This window comes from Podarcis cretensis, assembly GCF_951804945.1.
Source record: "Podarcis cretensis genome assembly, chromosome: 2".
Lineage (NCBI taxonomy): Eukaryota > Metazoa > Chordata > Lepidosauria > Squamata > Lacertidae > Podarcis > Podarcis cretensis.
This window is the reverse complement of record NC_137171.1, coordinates 32,137,726-32,159,368: the sequence shown is the minus strand read 5'-3', so window position 1 is coordinate 32,159,368 and position 21,643 is coordinate 32,137,726. Positions and strand designations below refer to the sequence as shown.

The 21,643-nt window shown below is 45.5% G+C and overlaps 1 protein-coding gene across 1 annotated transcript in view; it reads left to right on the top strand.

Annotated features, from left to right (window-relative positions):
• FASN (fatty acid synthase) overlaps positions 1-21,643 on the top strand; it is a 64,054-nt gene that overhangs the window by 19,141 nt on the left and 23,270 nt on the right. Inside the window, exons 7-23 of the mRNA XM_079967353.1 lie at positions 1,390-1,505; positions 2,162-2,296; positions 4,161-4,620; positions 5,637-5,824; positions 7,307-7,496; positions 10,940-11,034; positions 11,534-11,668; positions 11,790-11,993; positions 14,257-14,372; positions 15,066-15,241; positions 15,838-16,029; positions 16,133-16,213; positions 16,311-16,496; positions 17,213-17,392; positions 17,995-18,198; positions 18,781-19,091; positions 19,206-19,595. Of these exons, the coding sequence (XP_079823479.1) occupies positions 1,390-1,505; positions 2,162-2,296; positions 4,161-4,620; positions 5,637-5,824; positions 7,307-7,496; positions 10,940-11,034; positions 11,534-11,668; positions 11,790-11,993; positions 14,257-14,372; positions 15,066-15,241; positions 15,838-16,029; positions 16,133-16,213; positions 16,311-16,496; positions 17,213-17,392; positions 17,995-18,198; positions 18,781-19,091; positions 19,206-19,595 (3,359 nt within the window). The remainder of the gene's footprint in view (positions 1-1,389; positions 1,506-2,161; positions 2,297-4,160; positions 4,621-5,636; positions 5,825-7,306; positions 7,497-10,939; positions 11,035-11,533; positions 11,669-11,789; positions 11,994-14,256; positions 14,373-15,065; positions 15,242-15,837; positions 16,030-16,132; positions 16,214-16,310; positions 16,497-17,212; positions 17,393-17,994; positions 18,199-18,780; positions 19,092-19,205; positions 19,596-21,643) is intronic.

The window sequence follows — 21,643 nt, the reverse complement described above, 5'->3', positions numbered from 1 at the left end:
GGCTTATACAAAGTCAGACCATTGGTCCATGTAGCTCAGTACTGTCAACACTGACCGGCAGCAGCTCTCTAGGGTTTCAGAAAGAGGTTTTCCCTAGAGATGCCAGGAATTGCATGCGCTCTGGCATGCAGTTCTTGCCCTTCTCTAGGATCTGATGGTGCATCATGGTGCTTATCTCCTCTTCCCCCTCCCCACCAAGCCATTTTCCATTAAAAAAAAAAACCCCAACAACATCCTTTTTGAGAAGCAACAACAAAAGTTGGTGTAAATGCCCAGATATTCAGTTAAAAATATGGAAGGCTAGATAGCGTGCCTGAAGTGTGGAGGGAAGGGCAAGGCTGAAGGCTGAGCAGCATTCAGTTTGCTGGCACGCATATCTGTCCATTTCCTTGGGAAAGCCGGTCTTACTATGTGGCCAAGGCACATGCTGCGAGCTCACTTATAATACGCAGTGGCGTAGCGTGGGTTGTCAGCACCCGGGGCAAGGCAAGTGATTTGCGCCCCCTAACCCATGGATTTACGCCCCCTAACCCGTGGATTTGCGCCCCCTAACCCTAACCCCCAGATGTTGCGCCCGGTGCGGCCGGCCCCCCCTGCACCCCCCACGCTACGCCACTGATAATACGTCCCTCTTCATCCCATGTGGGCTTCTGTAGCAGAGTGCTTCAGCTTAGACCCAAGCAATCCATTAAAGAGACAGCGTCTCTGACTTAAAGCTGAATGAATCCATATCCTTTGTTGTGAAAAACGAAGGTGCGTCCCAGTGACTGGGTCTGCCTTTCCTTAAATTTTGGAATGCGGTATAGTCATGTGTCATCTAGGGAGCATATGGAAAGCACAGCTCTCTTGGGTGTTAGCGGTGATGGGGTGGGGAAGGTGCTTCTGAAAGTAGCCTTTGCAGTTTACAGTGTTGGATGCTCAATGTGAAATTTGTGGCATCCTCCTCAAAATACATAGCAGCTAGGTGGTGCTTTGTTCAAAGCACCTTAGGAGAGCCTTATTCCCTGATCGAACTGAGAAACTTCCTGAATCAAAGCTCACAGACAAGAGCAGTTTGCCGAGTGGGGTTAAGCCACTGGATTGGACGGGCACATGCCTGTTGTGTCCTCCTGATGCCCTGCTTCGCAAGTCTGGGATGTGGGATCAGATTTGCAAAGCAGCGTGGGACTGGCAGGGGCAGTCTAAGAAGCAAAACATGCCCTTGAAAAAACTGTGCCTGGTGAAATGGTCTCCCTCGACCCGCCCACTAGGCCTCTGACCACTTCATTCAGCACATGCTGCACTTAGAGGCAAATTCTGCCAAAGCAAGATTTAGTTCACAACCTAAAGGAAGACATATGGATAATTTCCTTGTATGAATCCAGAAATTGACCATTCTTTTTGCTTCAGGTGTAACGTTCCCCTCTGGATGGATGCAGCAGCAGTTGGTCAGTTCCCTGTACAGGGAGTCTGGGGTTAAGCCTGAGGAAGTGGAATACATAGAAGCTCATGGCACAGGCACCAAGGTTTGCCCTCTCTCCATGTCCCCTGTTCTGTCTCTCTTTTCTTTCATTCAACGCTAGTTTCTTTTTAGTTCTATATTATTTATTGTAGTTGGTTTGAGAGCAATTAGATTTCCCATTTGATGCTTTGCTTTCATAGATCGGCAGTTCCCATTTGACGCTATCACTGGATCTAATAGGTTACCTCCTCTCATCTCCACTCACTCCACGATTCCTCTCAATATATTTCAGAAACGTTGGGGTTTGCACCCTGGTTTCACAGTGTTAAATTCCTCCATGTGAACATGTGTGGGGAGGCCTGGCCAAGACATTTTGGCCCCTGAGGGCGAATTGCAAAATGGCGTTCGCCCCTCTCATTCCAGGGAAGAAGAGATGAGTGAAGATCTACATCAGGAACAAGGGTGGGGAGGAGACCAGCAGCACCTCCGTTTACCAACAGGGTGCTGTACAGGTGGTGTTGGGGGCTGCCAAGGCAGTGGCAGATCTGGACTCTAATGAGAATGCCTCAGCCATTACTGCCACCGTAGCAGCGGCAGCGGGCATTGTATTCCTTTCCCCACATTTAGTTATACACCTGCATACACAGCTGTTCAGAAAAAAATCAGACTTGAAATCTACCCAGTAACTCCTCCTAACTTCCTGGCTTTCTCCGTTACTAGGTTGGAGATCCTCAGGAAGTGAACGGCATCGTCAACGTCTTTTGCCAATCAGATCGACCACCGCTGTTGGTTGGATCAACTAAATCTAACATGGGTCACCCAGAACCTGCTTCTGGTCTTGCTGCTTTAGCAAAGGTAAAAAGAAAAGAAAAGTTGATGTCCATTTGTTTGTGTTGGGCAGGAGAAAGAGAGAGAGAGATGTTGAATCAAAATCTGTTGGGGGACTTCAGATTTATCCGTTGTAATTAGGGCAAATCATGTGGGGGAGGGGAAAGTAAGAAGGTCACTTGGCATGGACCTCAAGTTCAAGGGGGGGAGGGTCTCAGATGTAGTTAAGTGTTAATCTTTTGGCATTATCAAATGCCAAGTTTCACAACTTGTTTTTATGGGCATCAGACCAAAATGTGACACACACTCTGAGTTGCAGATTTAAGTAAATAAGAGATGTGATTTGCTAAAAGATCTTTTTGCTGCTGTAACTGATCTGGATTTTGTCATATTGAAAAGTTAAAATGTCCATAAATATTAATAAAAATATTTTGGTTCTGGTTAGACCACAACAAACAAGTCCTCTTAGATCAGCTGGTTATGTAAACAAACTACTTACTCTTTGGGGGAAGGTTTGGCTACCTTATTTTGTTTCCGTGTGTCATTATTTTTAATATTTATGATGGCTAGGCGCTTCAAAGGCTAGAAGTGAGCGGGCCTTGTTGTAACTCAGGCATCCCCAAACTCGGCCCTCCAGATGTTTTGAGACTACAACTCCCATCATCCTTGACCACTGGTCCTGTTAGCTAGGGATGATGGGAGTTGTAGCCCCAAAACAGGGCCGAGTTTGGGGATGCCTGTTGTAACCAAACCAATGCACTGAGGTAGAGCTGCGCAACTTGGTCCCTTGGGATGAAAGGAGAGTGATAAAGTGGTGAGCAGAGGGAAGAGAAGGGGGGAGGGAGGGGGAAAGACAGAAGGGAAAGATGTCTTGAAGAGTCTTCCCTTGGCTTTGTATGGTGTTTGTGGCTGTAGGGTTCAGTGCAGCTGGGACAGATATAGGAAGCAACAGCTGCACTGGAGATTTGTGACCTCAAGAACATTTGCTTGCCTCAGCAAATAAATTGTCCATTTTCTGTCATATTTATTCATCTGTCAAAGGAAAATGTGCCTTGGTGGTGCATTCATTGCTATGCAAAATAATGATGGCACGAATAGTGCAGTCCTCTGCATATCTGCTTGTGAGTGAGTTCCATTGAGTACATGGGGCTTATTCCCAATGAAGTGTGCATAGCCAGTCTCTGAAACCTAAAGCCTTGACTCATTGCAGTGCAAAACCACAATGGCTTTGTTTCACAGAAGCTCTGTGGATTTTGTTTGCAGCAGCATTTCTTTCACAATACACTTGCCCCATGACACCCATCATTTCAGCATCCCTGATCAACACGTTTGCTTCCACCAGTGTGTACAGTTCTGAGCCAGTCAGAAAGCACACATTTTAAAAGGAAGAGGAGCAGAACCTGTGAAAAGTGGGAAAGAATAGCTGGATGGTGAGAAAGCAAAATGTGTGGAATAGTCATAGCAGATAGGATCATAGCTCCAGTACCACTAATCAGTCAACTATAATTAATATGTCACAGTGTATGATACAGCAAAATTTAGGGATTAGATGAGTGGGAGCTACAATTTGAGAAACAGGTTCTGGACAAGCATTCTGACTTGCTTCAAGGCATTTATCAAGTTGCTTCACCATTCTGAGCCTTAAATTCTCAGTAGAAGATAATTCTGACCTGCCAACTTCTGAAGAATTGATTAGTCTGATAATTAGATATGACACAATAAAAGGTGCTAAGTGAGGATACATGTCCTGTTTATATATTAGTAGATTGAACTGCAATGATTATCTTCTAATGTAAAATTTGATTTCTGAGGATCTCAGGTTTCTATCCCAAACTATGCAAAATATTGAAAAATGTTCTTAGCCTGCACTGTTATGTTCTCTATTTCTCAGGTGGTTCTCTCTTTAGAGCATGGTCTGTGGGCACCCAACATTCACTACAACACCCCAAATCCAGATATTCCTGCCTTACAAGATGGTCGTATACAAGTCGTTACTAAACCAACCCCCACAAAAGGTCACCTTTGTGGTATCAATTCCTTTGGCTTTGGAGGCTCAAATGCCCATGTCATTCTGAGGCCCAACGAGAAGACATCTTCCTCCCCAGAGACTCATAATTTGCCACGATTGGTGCAGTTTTGTGGAAGGACTCAAGAAGCAGTAGAAACGTTAATAGAACAGAGCAGAAATCTGCAGCAACACACAGCACTTCTGAGCATGCTCAATGATATCTCTGGGATACCTGTGTCATCCATGCCTTATAGGGGCTACACCTTGATTGGCAGCGAGAGCGATGTGAAGGAGGTTCAGAATGCTCAGTCCTCAGGGCGGCCCCTGTGGTACATCTGCTCAGGTAAATTGCATACTAATCACACATGCACTCTCCTTTTGTTTGAGCCTAGATTTCTAATTTTGCAAAGCTTTATGTCGTGCCAAATAGCCTTAAAAAGGTAAAGGTACCCCTGCCCGTACGGGCCAGTCTTGACAGACTCTGGGGTTGTGCGCCCATCTCACTTAAGAGGCCAGGGGCCAGCGCTGTCCGGAGACACTTCCGGGTCACGTGGCCAGCGTGACAACGCTGCTCTGGCGAGCCAGAGCCGCACACGGAAACGCCGTTTACCTTCCCGCTGGTAAGCGGTCCCTATTTATCTACTTGCACCCGGAGGTGCTTTCGAACTGCTAGGTTGGCAGGCGCTGGGACCGAGCAGCGGGAGCGCACCCCACCGCAGGGATTCGAACCGCCGACCTTTCGATCGGCAAGCCCTAGGCACTGAGGCTTTAACCCACAGCGCCACCTGCGTCCAAATAGCCTTATGATTTATTTAATACATTCATAAAGCTGAGTAGCTCACACCGATTATAGGAGGCACAGACACACACACACAGAAAGAGAGAGAGATTTAGGAAAGCGCTGCTGCTCAGTGGCAGAGCATCCGCTTCGCATGCAGAGGGTTCCAGGTTCAGATCTCCAGGATCTCCCAAGTATGGCTGTGAATGTTCCCTGTCTGAAGCCTTGTTGATATGAACAACACTGAGCTAGATAAACCAATGGCAGTAAAAGGCAGCTACACACACCGGTAGTATGAAATGATGCTTCTAGCTAGCTAGAAGCAGTGCTGTTTTTCTAGAAAAAGAGGTGAGAGAACTCACCATGAACACCTCTGTTGTTCTCTTATAATGGCAAAGGTGCCCACCTGAGAGGTGCTGGAACTGAGTTCCAGCTGAAAAAAAAAAGCCCTGGCTTGAAGGGTTTCATACCTTTTACATCTGAAGCACCACTCACAATGTCAAAATAAAATGTCACATCCTCGTGCTCTTCACATACCCATCAGCGCTAAAAGGTACTCCTCGGCTTGTTCCATCCCATAGGCATGGGCACCCAGTGGAAAGGAATGGGGCTTAGCCTGATGCAGCTCGATCTCTTCCGGCAATCCATCTTGCGTTCAGATGAGGCTCTGAAAGACACGGGCCTGAAGGTTTCCGATCTACTCCAGAGCACGGATGAGAACACTTTTAACGATACTGTCAATGCTTTCGTTGGACTTGCTGCTATTCAGGTAAGAAGGAAGGTCTCTCCCTTTGCTTTGGGCCTCCCATGAAAAGGGACTCTTCTGATGGCTCACTGTTTTCCTCATCAGTTCTAGTGATGTACATCATGTAGACAGTCATCTTTGCAACCCACTTTTCAGCCCGGGATCACTGGCAACTGGCTCCAGTTTCCATGCGAAAGGCTTTGCTTTTATTCTGGCACTGTAGAGGAAGCAAAATGGAAAGAGGAGCATTTCTGAACACTCCCATTTCACCATCTGAGCTGTCCTGTCCTTAGCCCTTTTAAGGTGGCCGAGTGAGGATGTGAGCCTTTACAACGCCTCCATGCTGATTGCTTGCACCTGCATAGGCATACTATCTGCTGCCATTATTCTGCAGGTTGGCACATAGAGACAAAAGTTTTGATGTTAGCTCAGAGTCTTGCTAAGTGGGTGTCCGGATTTGAGTGTGACAATAGGGGGATGTTTCTGTTGAGTACATTTAGTGATGGGATCTTTGTGTACACGTAACAGCACTTTCCTAAAGAGCTAGGGAAAACAACAGATGCCTTTTTGACAGCAGGCATTCAATAAGCCGGGTGGGAGGAGGAAAAATCACTAGATGTGATTTTTTAAAAAATAAAGAAATGCGAGTTAAGGATCAATGCTATTAGGCATTTCCTGTTTCCAGGGAACAATGTTTTGTAGTGAGTAGAGTATTAGATTTGGGCCTGGAATCCTTACCCAGCCATGAAGCCCACTGGGTGATGTTGGGCCACTCATTCTCCCTCGGCCTAAGCAGGTTGTTGTGAGGATAAAATGGTAAGGGGGAGAAACACTGTAGGCCTCTAGAGCTCCTTGGAGGAAAGGTGGGATATAAATGTAATAATTAACAAATAAAAGATTCATGTATCATATGGCAAACTCCCCAAGGTAAGATTGCATACGCTGTTCTACATTTTGAGCCTGCTTGGCTCCCGCTGAGGAGTAGGTAGAGGGCAGCATAAGGGCAAAGAGGAGGTGAATGAGCAGTGTGTGTGGGCCTACTAGGAGATGCAAGAGAATGTGACTGTGGATTGCATAAAGCAACTGATAAGCAAGATTTCCGCAAGTGTAGGAATAGGATAAGTTATTCAGCAGACCCATAAGCATTGTGCTGTTGCGGAATGAAGAAGGCAGTAGAGGAGGAGTGAAAAGGAATTTTGTATGGCTATGGCACTGAGGGGCTTCCAGCACATGGTAAAAACTCCCCTCATTTCCCAGGATTTCAAAGGCCATGTTTAGAGTCATTTTTTTCAGCCTGTCATCTTCCTCTCCCCCCATTTTTGTATTTTAACATTTATTGTCCTTTTTTACTGTTGCTTTTAATTGTATTAGATGAGTTCTGCAAATCACATTGCTTGTTTTTATGTAAAAACCACTTTGAGACCGCCTTGACTGATAGAAAGCGGCATGCGAGAACTCCACACAAAGGCATAAATAAAAGACTGCTGCCCATTTTCTAATCTCCAGATTGCACAGATCGATCTTTTAAAGGCCATGGGTTTGCAGCCTGACGGAATTGTTGGTCACTCGGTTGGGGAGCTAGCCTGTGGCTATGCAGATAACTCCTTAAGTCACGAAGAAGCTGTTCTTGCTGCCTATTGGAGGGGCCGATGCATCAAAGAGGCCAAGCTACCACCAGGAGGCATGGCTGCTGTTGGTAGGTAACTAGATGTGCTCTATTATTTATTTGTCAGATGATCTGTTTTAATCTTACCTTCACTTCACAGAACTGTTCTCATCTAGTTGCCTTAATGCAGTATGGGGCAGGTTTAAAGAGGCTGGATTTATTTACCCTGGGCAATATTTGATAAAATTCAGAAAAATATCAGAGTTTTTATGGATTGAGGTTTGTTGCTGTTACATGCCGTTAATCGGCCTCCAAGTGGACATTCTGTAGACCGGTTTTGTGATGCTTAAAAGCAGGCAAGCAAGCATTCATCAGAGCATATATAATATGTCTGACAATTGGTTATGTACAACTGGTTGATTATAAGTCACTTGGCTTATAAGGAGTCAGACAATTGGTCCATCTAGCTTAGTAATGTCTATATGGACTGGCAGGTTTCAGTCTCCAAGGTTTCAGTCAGGGTTCTCTCTCATCCCTACCTGGCGATGTCTTTGATCTTCTGGAATCTTCTGCGTGCAAAACAGCTGCCCTACTTCTGAGCTACTGCCAGCCCCAAAGGTCCTTTCTTTTCAGATTGGTACCGACACCTACTTACATAGTTTCTTTAGGATTAGCAAGGTGCTGTTGGTATTGCACACTGTAAAATCAGATAAGAGCATTTTTTTTAAACAGGAAATTCAAGCGTCACAAAATTGTCTCGTAACAATTCATCTTCTTTATACTATCTAAATGGTAGACAATAACTATAAACTATCCTAATGCATAGTACAAGGTAGTATTACGACTCTCTAGTAAAGCTACATTTCAACAAAATACCCTATGGAACATTTCCTTTATAAAGTATTCATTTTAAAATTGGTAAGAGATAGACCTAGAAGAGACTGTTATGAGGGCGATTGAGAGACAGGATTATATTAAATCTGCTATAGTTTAGGAAGCTCCTTAACAAGATCTCATTGAAGCCTGCACTCAAAAGGTTTTATAAAAAGGACAATGTATGTGCATCAATCAGACCATAATCTGCATGGGTAGCCAAAATGATGCCTGCCTGATGTTGCTGGACTACAGCTCCTATCAGCCTTACCCATTAGGATAGTGGTAGCTCCATCACTAAGGAATTAGTGAGGTTCTACAGGGTAAGTGTTGATGCCTAAGCCTCAGAGGCTCAGTTACAGATAAATATTGTTACATATACAGACAGCAGTGATTGCTAGGTTGGTCAGTTTATGAGCCCTTGAGGGGATGCAGCAGGTTTTTATACTGATATTGCATATTGGTTTCAGTTTGCTTTGTGTAGCTTTGGAAATGTATTAACTGCAAAGGGGAAAGGTTTGTGACTGGACCTCCCACTGCTGTGGGTACAACCCAACATATGGTTGGTTTGATCTTTTGCTAGATTAGCTTGATTTCTAAGCATCTAACCTCTGAGTATTATTGTGCTTTATGTAGCTGTAATTCTGTGCACGTTTAGTTATGACTCAGTAGAGCAGCGATGTCACGCTGGCCACGTGACCCGGAAGTGTCTCCGGACAGCGCTGGCCCCTGGCCTCTTAAGTGAGATGGGTGCACAACCCCAGAGTCTGGCAAGACTGGCCCGTACGGGCAGGGGTACCTTTACCTTTACCTTTTACTTCTGAGTGAACATGCATAGCATTGCACTGCACACCTACTTGTTTATGGATTAGGATGTGAGATTTGGGCAACATTCAATCTAGCTGTCTGAAGAAACATCCTTTCATAAGAACCTATGTGTGTGTTGAGATCAGCAGCTGATTCTGTCGTTGGTTGTTCCACATCTAAGTTAAATCTAGTATGTGGCAACCAGGGAGAGGACTTGTTTTGTGGTGGCACCCCAACTATGGTATTAATCCGTCCCTTGTGAAATAGGATTGGTGCCAACATTTAGGAGTTTCTGGCACTTACTGAAAACCCATCAATTCAAGCAGGTCTTTATAGGGGGTGGGGTGGGTTAGCTGCCCGTTGTTGTTGTTGTTTTTAAACCATACTGGTACTGGTGTTTCTGCTGTAGTTTTTTTACTATATATTTTATCTGTTATGTTTTATAATTGTAGTTATTGGTTTTAATTTATACTATTGTACCCTGCCTTGTGGGACGCAGGTGGCGCTGTGGGTTAAAGCCTCAGCGCCTAGGGCTTGCCGATCGAAAGGTCGGCGGTTCGAATCCCTGCGGCGGGGTGCGCTCCCGCTGCTCGGTCCCAGCGCCTGCCAACCTAGCAGTTCGAAAGCACCTCCGGGTGCAAGTAGATAAATAGGGACCGCTTACCAGCGGGAAGGTAAACGGCGTTTCCGTGTGCGGCTCTGGCTCGCCAGAGCAGCGATGTCACGCTGGCCACGTGACCCGGAAGTGTCTCCGGACAGCACTGGCCCCCGGCCTCTTAAGTGAGATGGGTGCACAACCCCAGAGTCTGGCAAGACTGGCCCGTACGAGCAGGGGTACCTTTACCTTACTTTATTGTACCCTGCCATGGTGCCACATTGCAATGAAAGGCAGGCTGTAAATATTTTAAATAATATAAAATATCATTCCTGGTCCTCATAATTCCTCTAATGTGATGAGGGATTCAGTTCACACTTACAGATGAACTTACCTCAATCACAATTTCTAAAACCATTTCTGAACCAAAACTTACCCTTCCTTTGAAACTCACACTTCTCTTAAATGTATGTGTTTTTAAAAATATTTATACTAGGGTTAAGTGAGCATATAGATGCATATAACATATTTGGGGGAATTGCTTTGCGGAGGAATAAAAAATTTTAAAGAAAAAAATAACACTAAAATGCTGATGAATTTTCATAAGGACTTTAAAAAAAATCAAACTGAGGTGGAAAATCAAATTTATGATTGGAAAAATGAGAAACTAAGAGAGACTAAGGAGGGACGCAGGTGGCGCTGTGGGCTAAACCACAGAGCCTAGGGCTTGCCAATCAGAGGGTCAGCGGTTCGAATCCCCGCGACAGGGTGAGCTCCCGTTGCCTGGTCCCTGCTCCTGCCAATCTAGCAGTTCAAAAGCACCTCAGAGTGCAAGTAGATAAATAGGTACTGCTCCGGTGGGAAGGTAAATGGTGTTTCCGTGCGCTGCTCTGGTTCGCCAGAAGCAGCTTAGTCATGCTGGCCACATGACCTGGAAGCTGTACGCTGGCTCCCTCGGCCAATAAAGTGAGATGCGTGCCGCAACCCCAGAGTTGGTCACAACTGCACCTAATGGTCAGGGGTCCCTTTACCTTTACCTTTAAAAGAGACGAAAATTGATATATTTGCCCATCCCTAAGTATTATGCAGCTGAAATGGTTGTAAGGAATGTGTTCTAGAATGTCCAGTCTAGTTCTAGCTGGGGAATAAGACATTAGGAAATTGGGAGTTGTTTTGCCTCACTTGCTCTTAGGAACAACTTCCTTCATGACTACTCCTAAGAGGGCTGAACTCATCCAAAGCAATCTGTCTTTTGCAGGTCTGACGTGGGAGGAGTGTAAACGTAAGTGCCCTGCCGGAGTGGTCCCTGCCTGTCACAACTCTGAAGACACTGTCACTGTTTCAGGGCCTCAGGTGAGAACTTAGTATGAACCAATACTTAAATTGCTACATGTTTAGGATATCGAATGACGTGTCCTCATCACTGGAATTTCCCCCCAGGCCAAACCTCAGGAGGTCAAGAAGAGGCACCTGATTAAATAATGTCAAATTGAATTGAGAATGAAAGCAAACTCACCAGAGGAAATGCTATCACTTGCATCTGAAAATGAAGGCTAGCAATAAAGTTAACGCTAGCAGCCTGAATCTAAAGATTTGGCCGGTAAATCCCAGTCAGAATGCAAAACTCACCTCCTTCCAGCTGCAGCCCATTTCTTGTTCTTGGAGCTCCACAGTGTTCGGGGGATTTGGGTTTATATAGTGGATATTATTGCATATACACTTAGGAATGTCGGATAAGCCATGTACGAGCGAGTTATGGAGAATGATGGTTGCTTCACAGGCAGAGGCTTATTGCAGTGTACCAGGCCCCTGTAACACCTGTTCAATGCTATTTCTTTCTCGCTTTCCTAAGGACTCTGTGGCCAAATTTGTAGCCAAGCTGAAAGCAGAAGGTGTATTTGCGAAAGAGGTGCTCAGCGCAGGAGTTGCTTTCCACTCATACTATATGGCGTCCATCGCACCAGTGCTGCTTAGTGCCCTGAAGAAGGTAATGCTCCTAAATAGCTTCTCACTGGGGCGGAAAGGTTGTACATGCATTGTATGGTGTGATTTATTTTTTTTTTTGCTTACGTCTCCTGTCTAATTTTTCTCATTTTCTTTATTTCTAGGTTATTCCCAGTCCAAAGCCACGTTCCTCCCGCTGGATCAGCACTTCCATCCCTGAATCTCAGTGGCAAAGTGATCTGGCTCAGAACTCTTCTGCTGAGTACCATGTGAATAACCTTGTCAGCCCAGTCTTGTTCCAGGAAGGCCTGAGACATATTCCAGAAGATGCTGTGGTGGTGGAGATTGCCCCACATGCCCTTCTGCAGGTATTACCCTTGGGGTTCACTCATGGCCTGAAGCTGGTGAGGCATGGGGACAAGATTCTCCTTTTTCTAGTGACCACAATGCTTTCCACTCTGGTTCCCACCACCATCCCTCATCAGTTATCCTAAATTTCCATGCAGCTTTCCCTCAAGAACCTGGTAATTTAAGTGTATTCATTCACTGCTGTGTATACGCCAGAAACCAAGGAGAAGAAAACAGAATCCGGCAAATAGATGAATATAATGTGTGAGAAGAAAGTGGCAGGGAGGATAAATGAAATAACATCTTAGGTTGTGATCTTTACATTTGTTATCATTACCATTAAGATTTCTTAGTCACTTATTACCAAGGTATCCGAGCAACTTACATTGAAAGACGTAAGCAATGAATTTTTGACAAAATTAGAGGTATTTTCTGTCTTCTTGCAGGAAGTGAAAGAATTGGTGACAACAGATAGGGTCTTTTTTGTTATTGTTCCTCAGGTGTAGGACTCCTTCCCAAAAGAGATCCGTGTGGGCCTGCTGTCAAGACCCACCCTACTGTTAGGCACAGTTAGGTGGCAACCTCAGGCAACAAAATTGGGGTGATCATGAAAGGGCAAAATGTTCTTCTTGTATTTTTACTGCCAGGGAGGGGAAGATGTGTTCGTTTGGTGTTCAGTTGCCAAAATAACTTCACTGGCCTTCAGTACTGTACACCTTGACTTGTGGCTGTTTGCTGCTCCACCTTGGGCAATAAAATGTTGTGAGCCTTTCTCGCCTACGTTATAGTCTTAAAGCGCCAGGTAAAGGCTGTCCTATTTACCTGAGCTTAGCATAGCTGTTACGGTAGTTCTTCTGGTTCGTTGGTAACTTGTGTTTTTTGATATGATGTCAGAGAAGAATTCTCCTTTGGTAGTTTTGTTTTCTTTTAAATAAGGGATAGCAGGGATTTTAGTCCTGCAACATCTGCAGGGCCACAGGTTCCTCCTCCCTGCTTTTGCACAAGGAGTAGCAGTTTGTTACTGAATAGAGATGTTGGCATTGATTTGCCCAATGCCTCTGTCTGAAAACAGCACAAGGCAGCTATATAGAATTTCATAAGAGCCTACTCCCAGCATTGCATCAAGAGCTGCCCATGTTGCTGTGGAAGGGCTGGGCTGTAGTCACTCCTTCCATTTCCTTGGGGCCATTGGAGAAAAGATGGGTAGCAAGTGTCCACCATTGTGGTCCTTCTAAATACATGTCTCCCACAAGAGTCATGCCTAGGCTATTTTGTTTGTCTTCTGATTGAGATCCTTCTAGTGAAGGGAGACTGCTAATGGAGGGATTTTATTGGAATATGAGTTCAACAATGAGGCTCACTCCCATGTAACTAAGCTTATAAATGGCAGGCTTGGAGTGCAATCCTAAGCCTTTTTTCTTGGACGTTAGTTCTGCTGTCACCAATAGAACTAAATCCCATGTAAACGTAGTTTGGATCAAGGCACAAGTCTTATTTTGTGGCAGGATTGAAAAGGAAAAAAGGGTCTTGGCAAAATGTATTTGTTTGGGATGCCTCTTAAGGTTCCTTGAAGCCATAGCTCATTTATGGAGGGGATTCAGTGTACTAATGTAAATGCAAAGGTTTGGTTTGTGTAACCTATAATTGTGTAACAGTTATTAAGCTCTGTTGCTCTCTTGGCTATTTTGCATATAACTTCTTTTCCAGTTTTTCTAGTCTAGTCTGTGGTTTTCTACTATGGATTCACAGTGTAAATCACAGCCTGTAAAACTATGCATGTATACCAGTAGTGTTTGCTGGAGTCTAGTGTTGTTGTTGTTTTTTAAAAAAAAACTTGATTTGTGTTTTACTTTCACTGAGTGCTGGGTGTCTGTAGATTTTTCCAGGAAATGCCTAGGATTCCAAGTTACTTGAGCCAATTCTGTTCACAGGATACTGTTGCTGGTTAAAGTGAGGTGGAAGGGAGAGGATTTCCATTGATTCCTTGTTCCCCCTATATTCTTCCAAAAACTGTTTTGGAACAGCGTGGGTGGTGGTGCCAAGGGCTGTAATTAGCAAAAATCACCACGTTCAGCAGGAACCTCCATTGGAGAAGTCCTTTCCATTTGCAGAAGGCAGAATATTATTGTTATATAAAATGGTATTTCCTTCTGGGGTTGCCAACATTTTTCTCTTGTAGAGCCAGAAAAACATTTGGCCACCTCGGCTAATGGTCTGTTTTAGAAGAAGGAAGCCAGTGATTTCTTTTCTTTTCTGATAACATTTTGAACTCCACTTGTCTAGGCAATCCTGAGAAGAGCTTTGAAGCCAACCTGCACCATTTTACCCTTGATGAAGAAAGAACATAAAAACAACCTGGAATTCTTCCTTACACATATTGGAAAAATCCACCTTACAGGGTAAGGAGATGAGTGAAAGCTAATGAGAAACATCGGGCAATATCCAGCTCTGCAGCTCTGCTTGCACAAGAGACTTCTATGAGCCCAATGGAAACTTCCTGTTCCCTCCAGCCCTTGGACACCCTCAAACTCAAATCCAGACAAGGGTTGGGGGACCCTCTGGAAGAGAGATGAAGAGCCAATGAAATTCCCATTGTGCAAGTGGAAGTCATTTTTGGAATAGATTGAATTATACCGTTAGTAGTCCCCCCCCCCCCGCTATGTTGCTACCTTAAAGCAGGGTTGAATGTCATGGGGAGAAGTGCTGCAGGGCCATTTATGACACAAGCATAGTAGCAAAATGGACAGGGGTTGCTTTCATTCAGGTGAATTGAAAACCTAGTGTATTTGTTTCAAAAGCTTTATGTAGGATCCAGCTTTTATAGCGACATAAATCTCTGTGTCTCTGAAACCAGAACTTCCATTGATGCCTGAGTTCCTTGCCGTGTTCCGATAGGCTGTTTTGCTGTTTGTAGAGAAGGGAGAAAATATTGCACATTTTTAGAAGAGACCAGGACCACAGAAAATAGTGGTTGGGGGTCCTTAGTCCCATGTTGGCTCCTAGCTCTTGGTTTGCCTTCCATTTGCTATTGTTACTATAACTTCTTACTGTTGCATGCAACTTCACAAATTCATGTTTATGTGTGTTCTTAGAATCAATGTCCTTGCGAACAATCTGTTTCCACCTGCTGAATATCCTGCACCTTTGGGGACTCCCCTTATCTCCCCTTACATTCTCTGGGACCACAGTCAGACATGGGATATCCCGAAAGCTGAAGACTTCCCAACGGGCGCTGGTGGTTCTGGATCAGCAACAGTCTACAATATTGGTGTGTACCAGCTACTTTGTTCTGCAAAAGCAGATCATCTTAAAATGCTCAAAATAGCATTTTCAGAATTTATCTCTAGGGGAAATGTATGAACCACCATACACCTTGTATCACTTGGGGACACAGGGATGGGCAGGGGTGCCAACTTTAATAAAATATTGAATCGCTCACATTTGAATGTTGATGCCCATCAACTGGGGTGGGTGGCCCCCTCAAATATTTTATTTGGGAGGCCAAAGGAACCTGTGGGGGACCTGTGGCCCTCCATACATTGCTGTGCTCCTAGATCTATCAGCCAATATGACCAATGAGTAAGGGATGGTGGAAATTGAAGTAAAACAAGCTTCTAAAGGCTGCTGTTGCTTTAGCAGAATTAAATTGATGATGGGAAACTAGGGAATGGGGGAAAGAGCTGCTTTCTTTTAGATGTTTGCAGCACTGAAACTTATACTGTATAGTGGTGGTGGGGAAAGTGGGAACATTTGTGCTTGGATTTTGGCAACTTGTGGGAAACAGCTTTGGAATCTTCTTGGGCCAGAGATGTAGGTTTGAAAAATATGCTTTGTTCATTATTATTTTTTTATCATCATTGACAGATGTGAATCCTGAATCACCTGATAATTATTTGGTGGGTCACTGCATTGATGGCAGGGTTCTGTACCCAGCCACTGGCTACTTGGTGTTGGCCTGGCGCACTCTGGCAAGATCTCTAGGGACCTCCATGGAAGAAATACCTGTCATGTTTGAAGATGTTACAATCCACCAGGCAACAATACTACCTAAGAAAGGTGAGGCTAGTTAAAGTCTCTGCAGCTTTGGGAATTAACATAGTCTGTTTCTGCAGGCTATGTTTAAACTCTAATATCCTGACAATTTCTGTCTACCTTGCAGGTGCAACACAGCTAGAGGTGAGACTCATGCCAGCTTCTCAGCGTTTTGAAGTGTCTGGGAATGGAAATCTGGCTGTGAGTGGTAAGTAATTGCTCCCACTACAAGTACTCTGAAGAAATCAAAGGGGTGTTGGCCTCGCCATTCACTTGCCCTTTCTTCTACATACTGTGTCTCCTAGGAAAAATAAGCCCTTTGGAAGAAACCGCTCTGAATAACTTTCGCAACCAGCAAATTGATTTGGAGATCCAGCCAAACACATGCCCAGACGTCCGTTTAACCAAGGGGGACATTTACAAAGAGCTTCGTCTGCGTGGTTATGATTACGGGCCAACATTCCAGGGACTCTTGGAATCTAGTAGTAATGGTAAGACCATGTACCTTAACTGAAAGATAGGGCTAAGGATTATTACTATTCATTTTGAATGTAGGAAGGCCCTTGTTGAATCATAGCAATGGCTCATCTAGTTCAGCATCCTGTTCTCACAGTGGCCAACCAGTCGTTTTGTAGGAAAGCTCCAAAGCTGGGAACTGAGTGCAACAGCATTCATAATGATGATGATGATGTGGGTTGTTTTTTTTTCATTTGTTATTATGGTGTGTATTTTTGTGCTTGCATATTGTAAAGCGCCCTGTGATCTTCGGATGAAGGGCAGTATAGAAATTTTATAACTAAATAGATAATAAAAGAATACTTGTGATTCCCAGTAACTGGTGTTGAGAAATGTACAGCCTCCAAAAGTGTAGTTAGAACATAGCCATTGTAGCCAATAGCCATCGATAGCCTTGTTCACCCTTCCATTTTTTGGAAGCTTCTTCATCTCAGTGACTGATGATGAAACGAAAGTCAATTCTAATTCATAAATGTTGATAACAGATGTTCTCAATTAGGCAAGCTTTTGAGAAACTGGAGATCCGTCTAGGCATTGCTTCCCCTTAGCTAGCTTGGAAAGCACAAGGACTTTGGGGGCATAGCCAGTGCAGTTGATACAGAAGACAGAGATGTGAATAGTTTCTCACTTTGTGCTGCTGTTGTCATGCCGGTGGCTGTTGAGTGCTAATTAGATTGCTTCTTGTCCCCAGGGAATGTTGGGAAGGTGTTGTGGAGCGGGAATTGGGTGACATTCCTTGACACCCTGCTGCATTTGATCATCTTGGGGGAAACAGGAAGAAGTCTGCGCTTGCCAACCAGAATCCGCTCTGTTTGCATTGATCCAAAGTCACACCAAGAACGTGCACAGAAATACAACGATGAGATTGAAGGTAATGGGCAGTCCCATTTTTTTTAAAGATAGGGGCTCCTTTATGGACAACAATATTCAAAAGTATTTGTGCCGACTTAAAGCAGTAAGATGGAAAGGACGTGGGTGGCACTGTGGGTTAAACCACAGAGCCTAGGACTTGCCGATCAGAAGGTCGGCGGTTCGAATCCCCGCAACATGGTGAGCTCCCGTTGCTCAGTCCCTGCTCCTGCCCACCTAGCAGTTTGAAAGCATGTCAAAGTGCAAGTAGATAAATAGGTGCCACTCTGGCGGGAAGGTAAACGGTGTTTCCGTGTGCTGCTCTAGTTCGCCAGAAGCGGCTTAGTCATGCTGGCCACATGACCAGGAAGCTGTATGCTGGCTCCCTCGGCCAATAAAGCGAGATGAGCGCCGCAACCCCAGAGTCGGCCACGACTGGACCTAATGGTCAGGGGTCCCTTTACCTTTACCTTAAAGCAGTAAGATAGATTTATGGGAGTCATAAAGCTGTTAGCAGCTGGATTTTCTCTTAGACAAAATTCTGAAAGATTCTTCTCCATCTGACTGCACTGCATTTTCACTGCTTTTCTAATGCTTTCTGCTGACTCTTGCCTTGCCTTGTAGCTTTTGATGCTGTTGTGGACCGCTGCTTTGACACCATCACAGCAGGAGCTGTCCAGATCGCTGGTCTTCACGCTAGTGTGGCTCCTCGGCGCCAGCAGGAGCAGACCCCTCCCACACTGGAGAAATTTTGCTTTGTGCCGTATGTGGAGAGTGGCTGCTTGTCCTCCAATGCCCAGCTTCACTCCAGCTTTGACCATTGCAAAGGTGAGAAGATTCTTATATAACTATGCTTTCTGATGCGTCCGGTATGAAGTAGACACCCCTCCTCTTTTGGCAAGGAGGTATGGAGAAGCCCCTTAGGAAATGAACTTTGGGTCCGGGTAGGCATACGTGGAAGGGACGTGGGTGGCGCTGTGGCTTAAACCACAGAGCCTAAGACTTGCCGATCAGAAGGTCGGCGGTTCGAATCCCCGCGACGGGGTGAGCTCCAGTTGCTCGGTCCCTGCTGCTGCCAACCTAGCAGTTTGAAAGCACATCACAGTGCAAGTAGATAAATAGGTACTGCTCTGGCGGGAAGGTAAACGGCATTTCCGTGCGCTGCTCTGGTTCGCCATATGCTGGCCATATGACCCGGAAGCTGTACGCCGGCTCCCTCGACCAGTAAAGCGAGATGAGCGCCGCAACCCCAGAGTCGGCCACGACTGGACCTAATGGTCAGGGTCCCTTTACCTTTACCTTTTTAGGCAAACGTGGAAGTCAAATGCATCCTGTGAACAAATATTAGCAAAGTCAAAAGCACCAGCAACATAAATAATTTTGTTTTCATATTCCTTCTCTCCTCTACAGAGTTGATCCAGAAATTACAGAAGAAGATAGCAAAGCATGGAGTCAAGTTGGCTATTCCAGGGCTAGAGAATATAAAGACGTCTGCACAGACGGAACCTGAGCAGAAGGGCCTCCTGCACATCCTTGCTGAGATCTGTCGCCTGGAGCTGAATGGAAACCTCTACTCAGAGCTGGAACAGGTTGTGACTCGAGAGAAGCTGCATCTTCAAGAAGACCCCCTCCTCAATGGCTTGCTGGATTTTGCTGAGCTGAAGACCTGTGTGGACGTGGCACTGGAGAACATCACCAGCCGCAAGATGAAGATAGTCGAGGTGAGCTGGGGTGCAGCTCTGCAGAGAGGCAAAGCTTTTCTCCATGAGTGTGCTTTCTCCATGTGTTAATGACACACAGTGCTTTTCATTAATGGCTACTCCTTTTGTTTACAGGCCCTGGCAGGAGACGGGCACTTATACTCGCGCGTCACAAGCATCTTGAACACTCAGCCCATGCTTCAACTGAACTACACTGCCACTGACAGAACCCCAGAAATATTGGCATCCAATGAGAGCCGTTTGCAAGAACTTGGTGTTTATACTGAGCAGTGGGACCCTGCAAGCCCTCCTTCTGGAAATCTAGCAAATGCTGATCTCCTCGTGTGCAACTGCGCACTGAACCCTTTCAAGAATCCAGCAGAGGTGCTCTCCAACATGGCGGCCACAGTGAAGGATGGTGGTTTTGTCTTACTGCACACTCTTCTGAAGGGAGAAACTCTGGGAGAAATTGTCAGCTTCCTCACATCTCCCGAGCTGAAGGAGAAACCTGGTCTCTTGACTCAGGTAATTTTATAAGCCCTTGTTATTTCTCTTCAGTTGGCTCTAGATCATGCTTTGCTCAGAGCAAAGAGTTTGGAGTGGTGTTTCATTTTTCATTTTCCTTTTAAAAGGATAACTATTCATTAAAACAGACGCAGGTGGCGCTGTGGGTTAAAGCCTCAGCGCCTAGGGCTTGCCGATCGAAAGGTCGGCGGTTCGAATCCCTGCGGCGGGGTGCGCTCCCGCTGCTCGGTCCCAGCGCCTGCCAACCTAGCAGTTCGAAAGCACCTCCGGGTGCAAGTAGATAAATAGGGACCGCTTACCAGCGGGAAGGTAAACGGCGTTTCCGTGTGCGGCTCTGGCTCGCCAGAGCAGCGATGTCACGCTGGCCACGTGACCCGGAAGTGTCTCCGGACAGCGCTGGCCCCTGGCCTCTTAAGTGAGATGGGCGCACAACCCCAGAGTCTGTCAAGACTGGCCCCTACGGGCAGGGGTACCTTTACCTTTACCTTTATTCATTAAAAAAAAAATATCCAGAAATAATCCGTAGTTTTAGGCAGATTTAGAACTCTCCTCTGTTGTTTAGATTATTGGTTCCTATTCTTAGGGATTGAAAAGGCATACTAATTGTATGGTATGAACTGGTATCAAGTATTTTGTTTTGGGGGAGGGGGCATTTTTATGATTAGAAAAGAAAATGAATCAGTAGAGGATTCTTGCCTTGGAAAAACAGTAAATTATTTTGTTGTTCTACTTAGGGACAATCACAATGTATTTACAATAACTAAGACTGCAATCCAAACTCCAAATCCAGCGGTTCATATTGCAGAGGACTGTCTCTCTGCTCAGCCCAAAAGAATTCCAGCTACCTATCCCCTTAGAGATGCCAGGGTCACTCCTCTGGCATGGAACTCCCTGTTCTGCCTGCTGAAAGTGCAGACAGGTGGAGGTAACGTTTCTGGGATTCCCACTGGCAGCAGCTTGCAGAAATCCCCAAAACGGAATTCTGTGGGTGGAAAGGGGGAGCAGCTGAGCCATCCCAGGGTTCACTGGATCATGAGCTGGCCCCACTTGTCATCCCCAGACTGGCATAGAACAGAGCATGGTTATGCCTGTGGCAATGGTTACCCTGATCTGCCACACTGCAGTGCTACCCAGCTGGGGTTAGGATTGCTCAGTATACAACCAGCCATATAACTGCTTACCTTAGTGATTCTCAGAAGCAACAATTCCCATCGATGTACATGACTGGGGTGTGACAGACACTCACCAGACCTCTTAAAAAAATGCAGCGCTACAACAACAACAACAAGGAGAGGTAATCTCAGAAGCTGAAATGTAGCCAGGTTGCTAAGCCTAACGGCAATAGATATTGGCAAATAAAATTGAATAATAATAATAATAATAATAATAATAATAATAATTTATTATTTGTACCCCGCCCATCTGGCTGGGTCTCCCCAGCCACTCTGGGCGGCTTCCATAAAAACCAAAAATACACTAAAATATCACAGATTAAAAACTTCCCTGAACAGGGCTGCCTTAAGATGTCTTCTGAATGTCAGGTAGTTATTTATTGCTTTGACATCTGATGGGAGGGCGTTCCACAGGGCAGGCGCCACGACCGAGAAGGCCCTCTACCTGGTTCCCTGTAGCTTTGCTTCTCGCAATGAGGGAACCGCCAGAAGGCCCTCGGCGCTGGACCTCAGCGTCCGGGCAGAACGATGGGGGTGGAGACGCTCCTTCAGGTATACTGGGCCGAGGCCGTTTAGGGCTTTAAAGGTCAACACCAGCACTTTGAATTGTGCTCGGAAACGTACTGGGAGCCAATGTAGGTCTTTCAAGACCGGTGTTATGTGGTCTCGGCGGCCCCCCCCAGTCACCAGTCTAGCTGCCGCATTCTGGATTAGTTGTAGTTTCCGAGTCACCTTCAAAGGTAGCCCCACGTAGAGCGCATTGCAGTAGTCCAAGCGGGAGATAACTAGAGCATGCACCACTCTGGCGAGACAGTCCGCAGGCAGGTAGGGTCTCAGCCTGCGTACCAGGTGGAGTTGGTAGACAGCTGCCCTGGA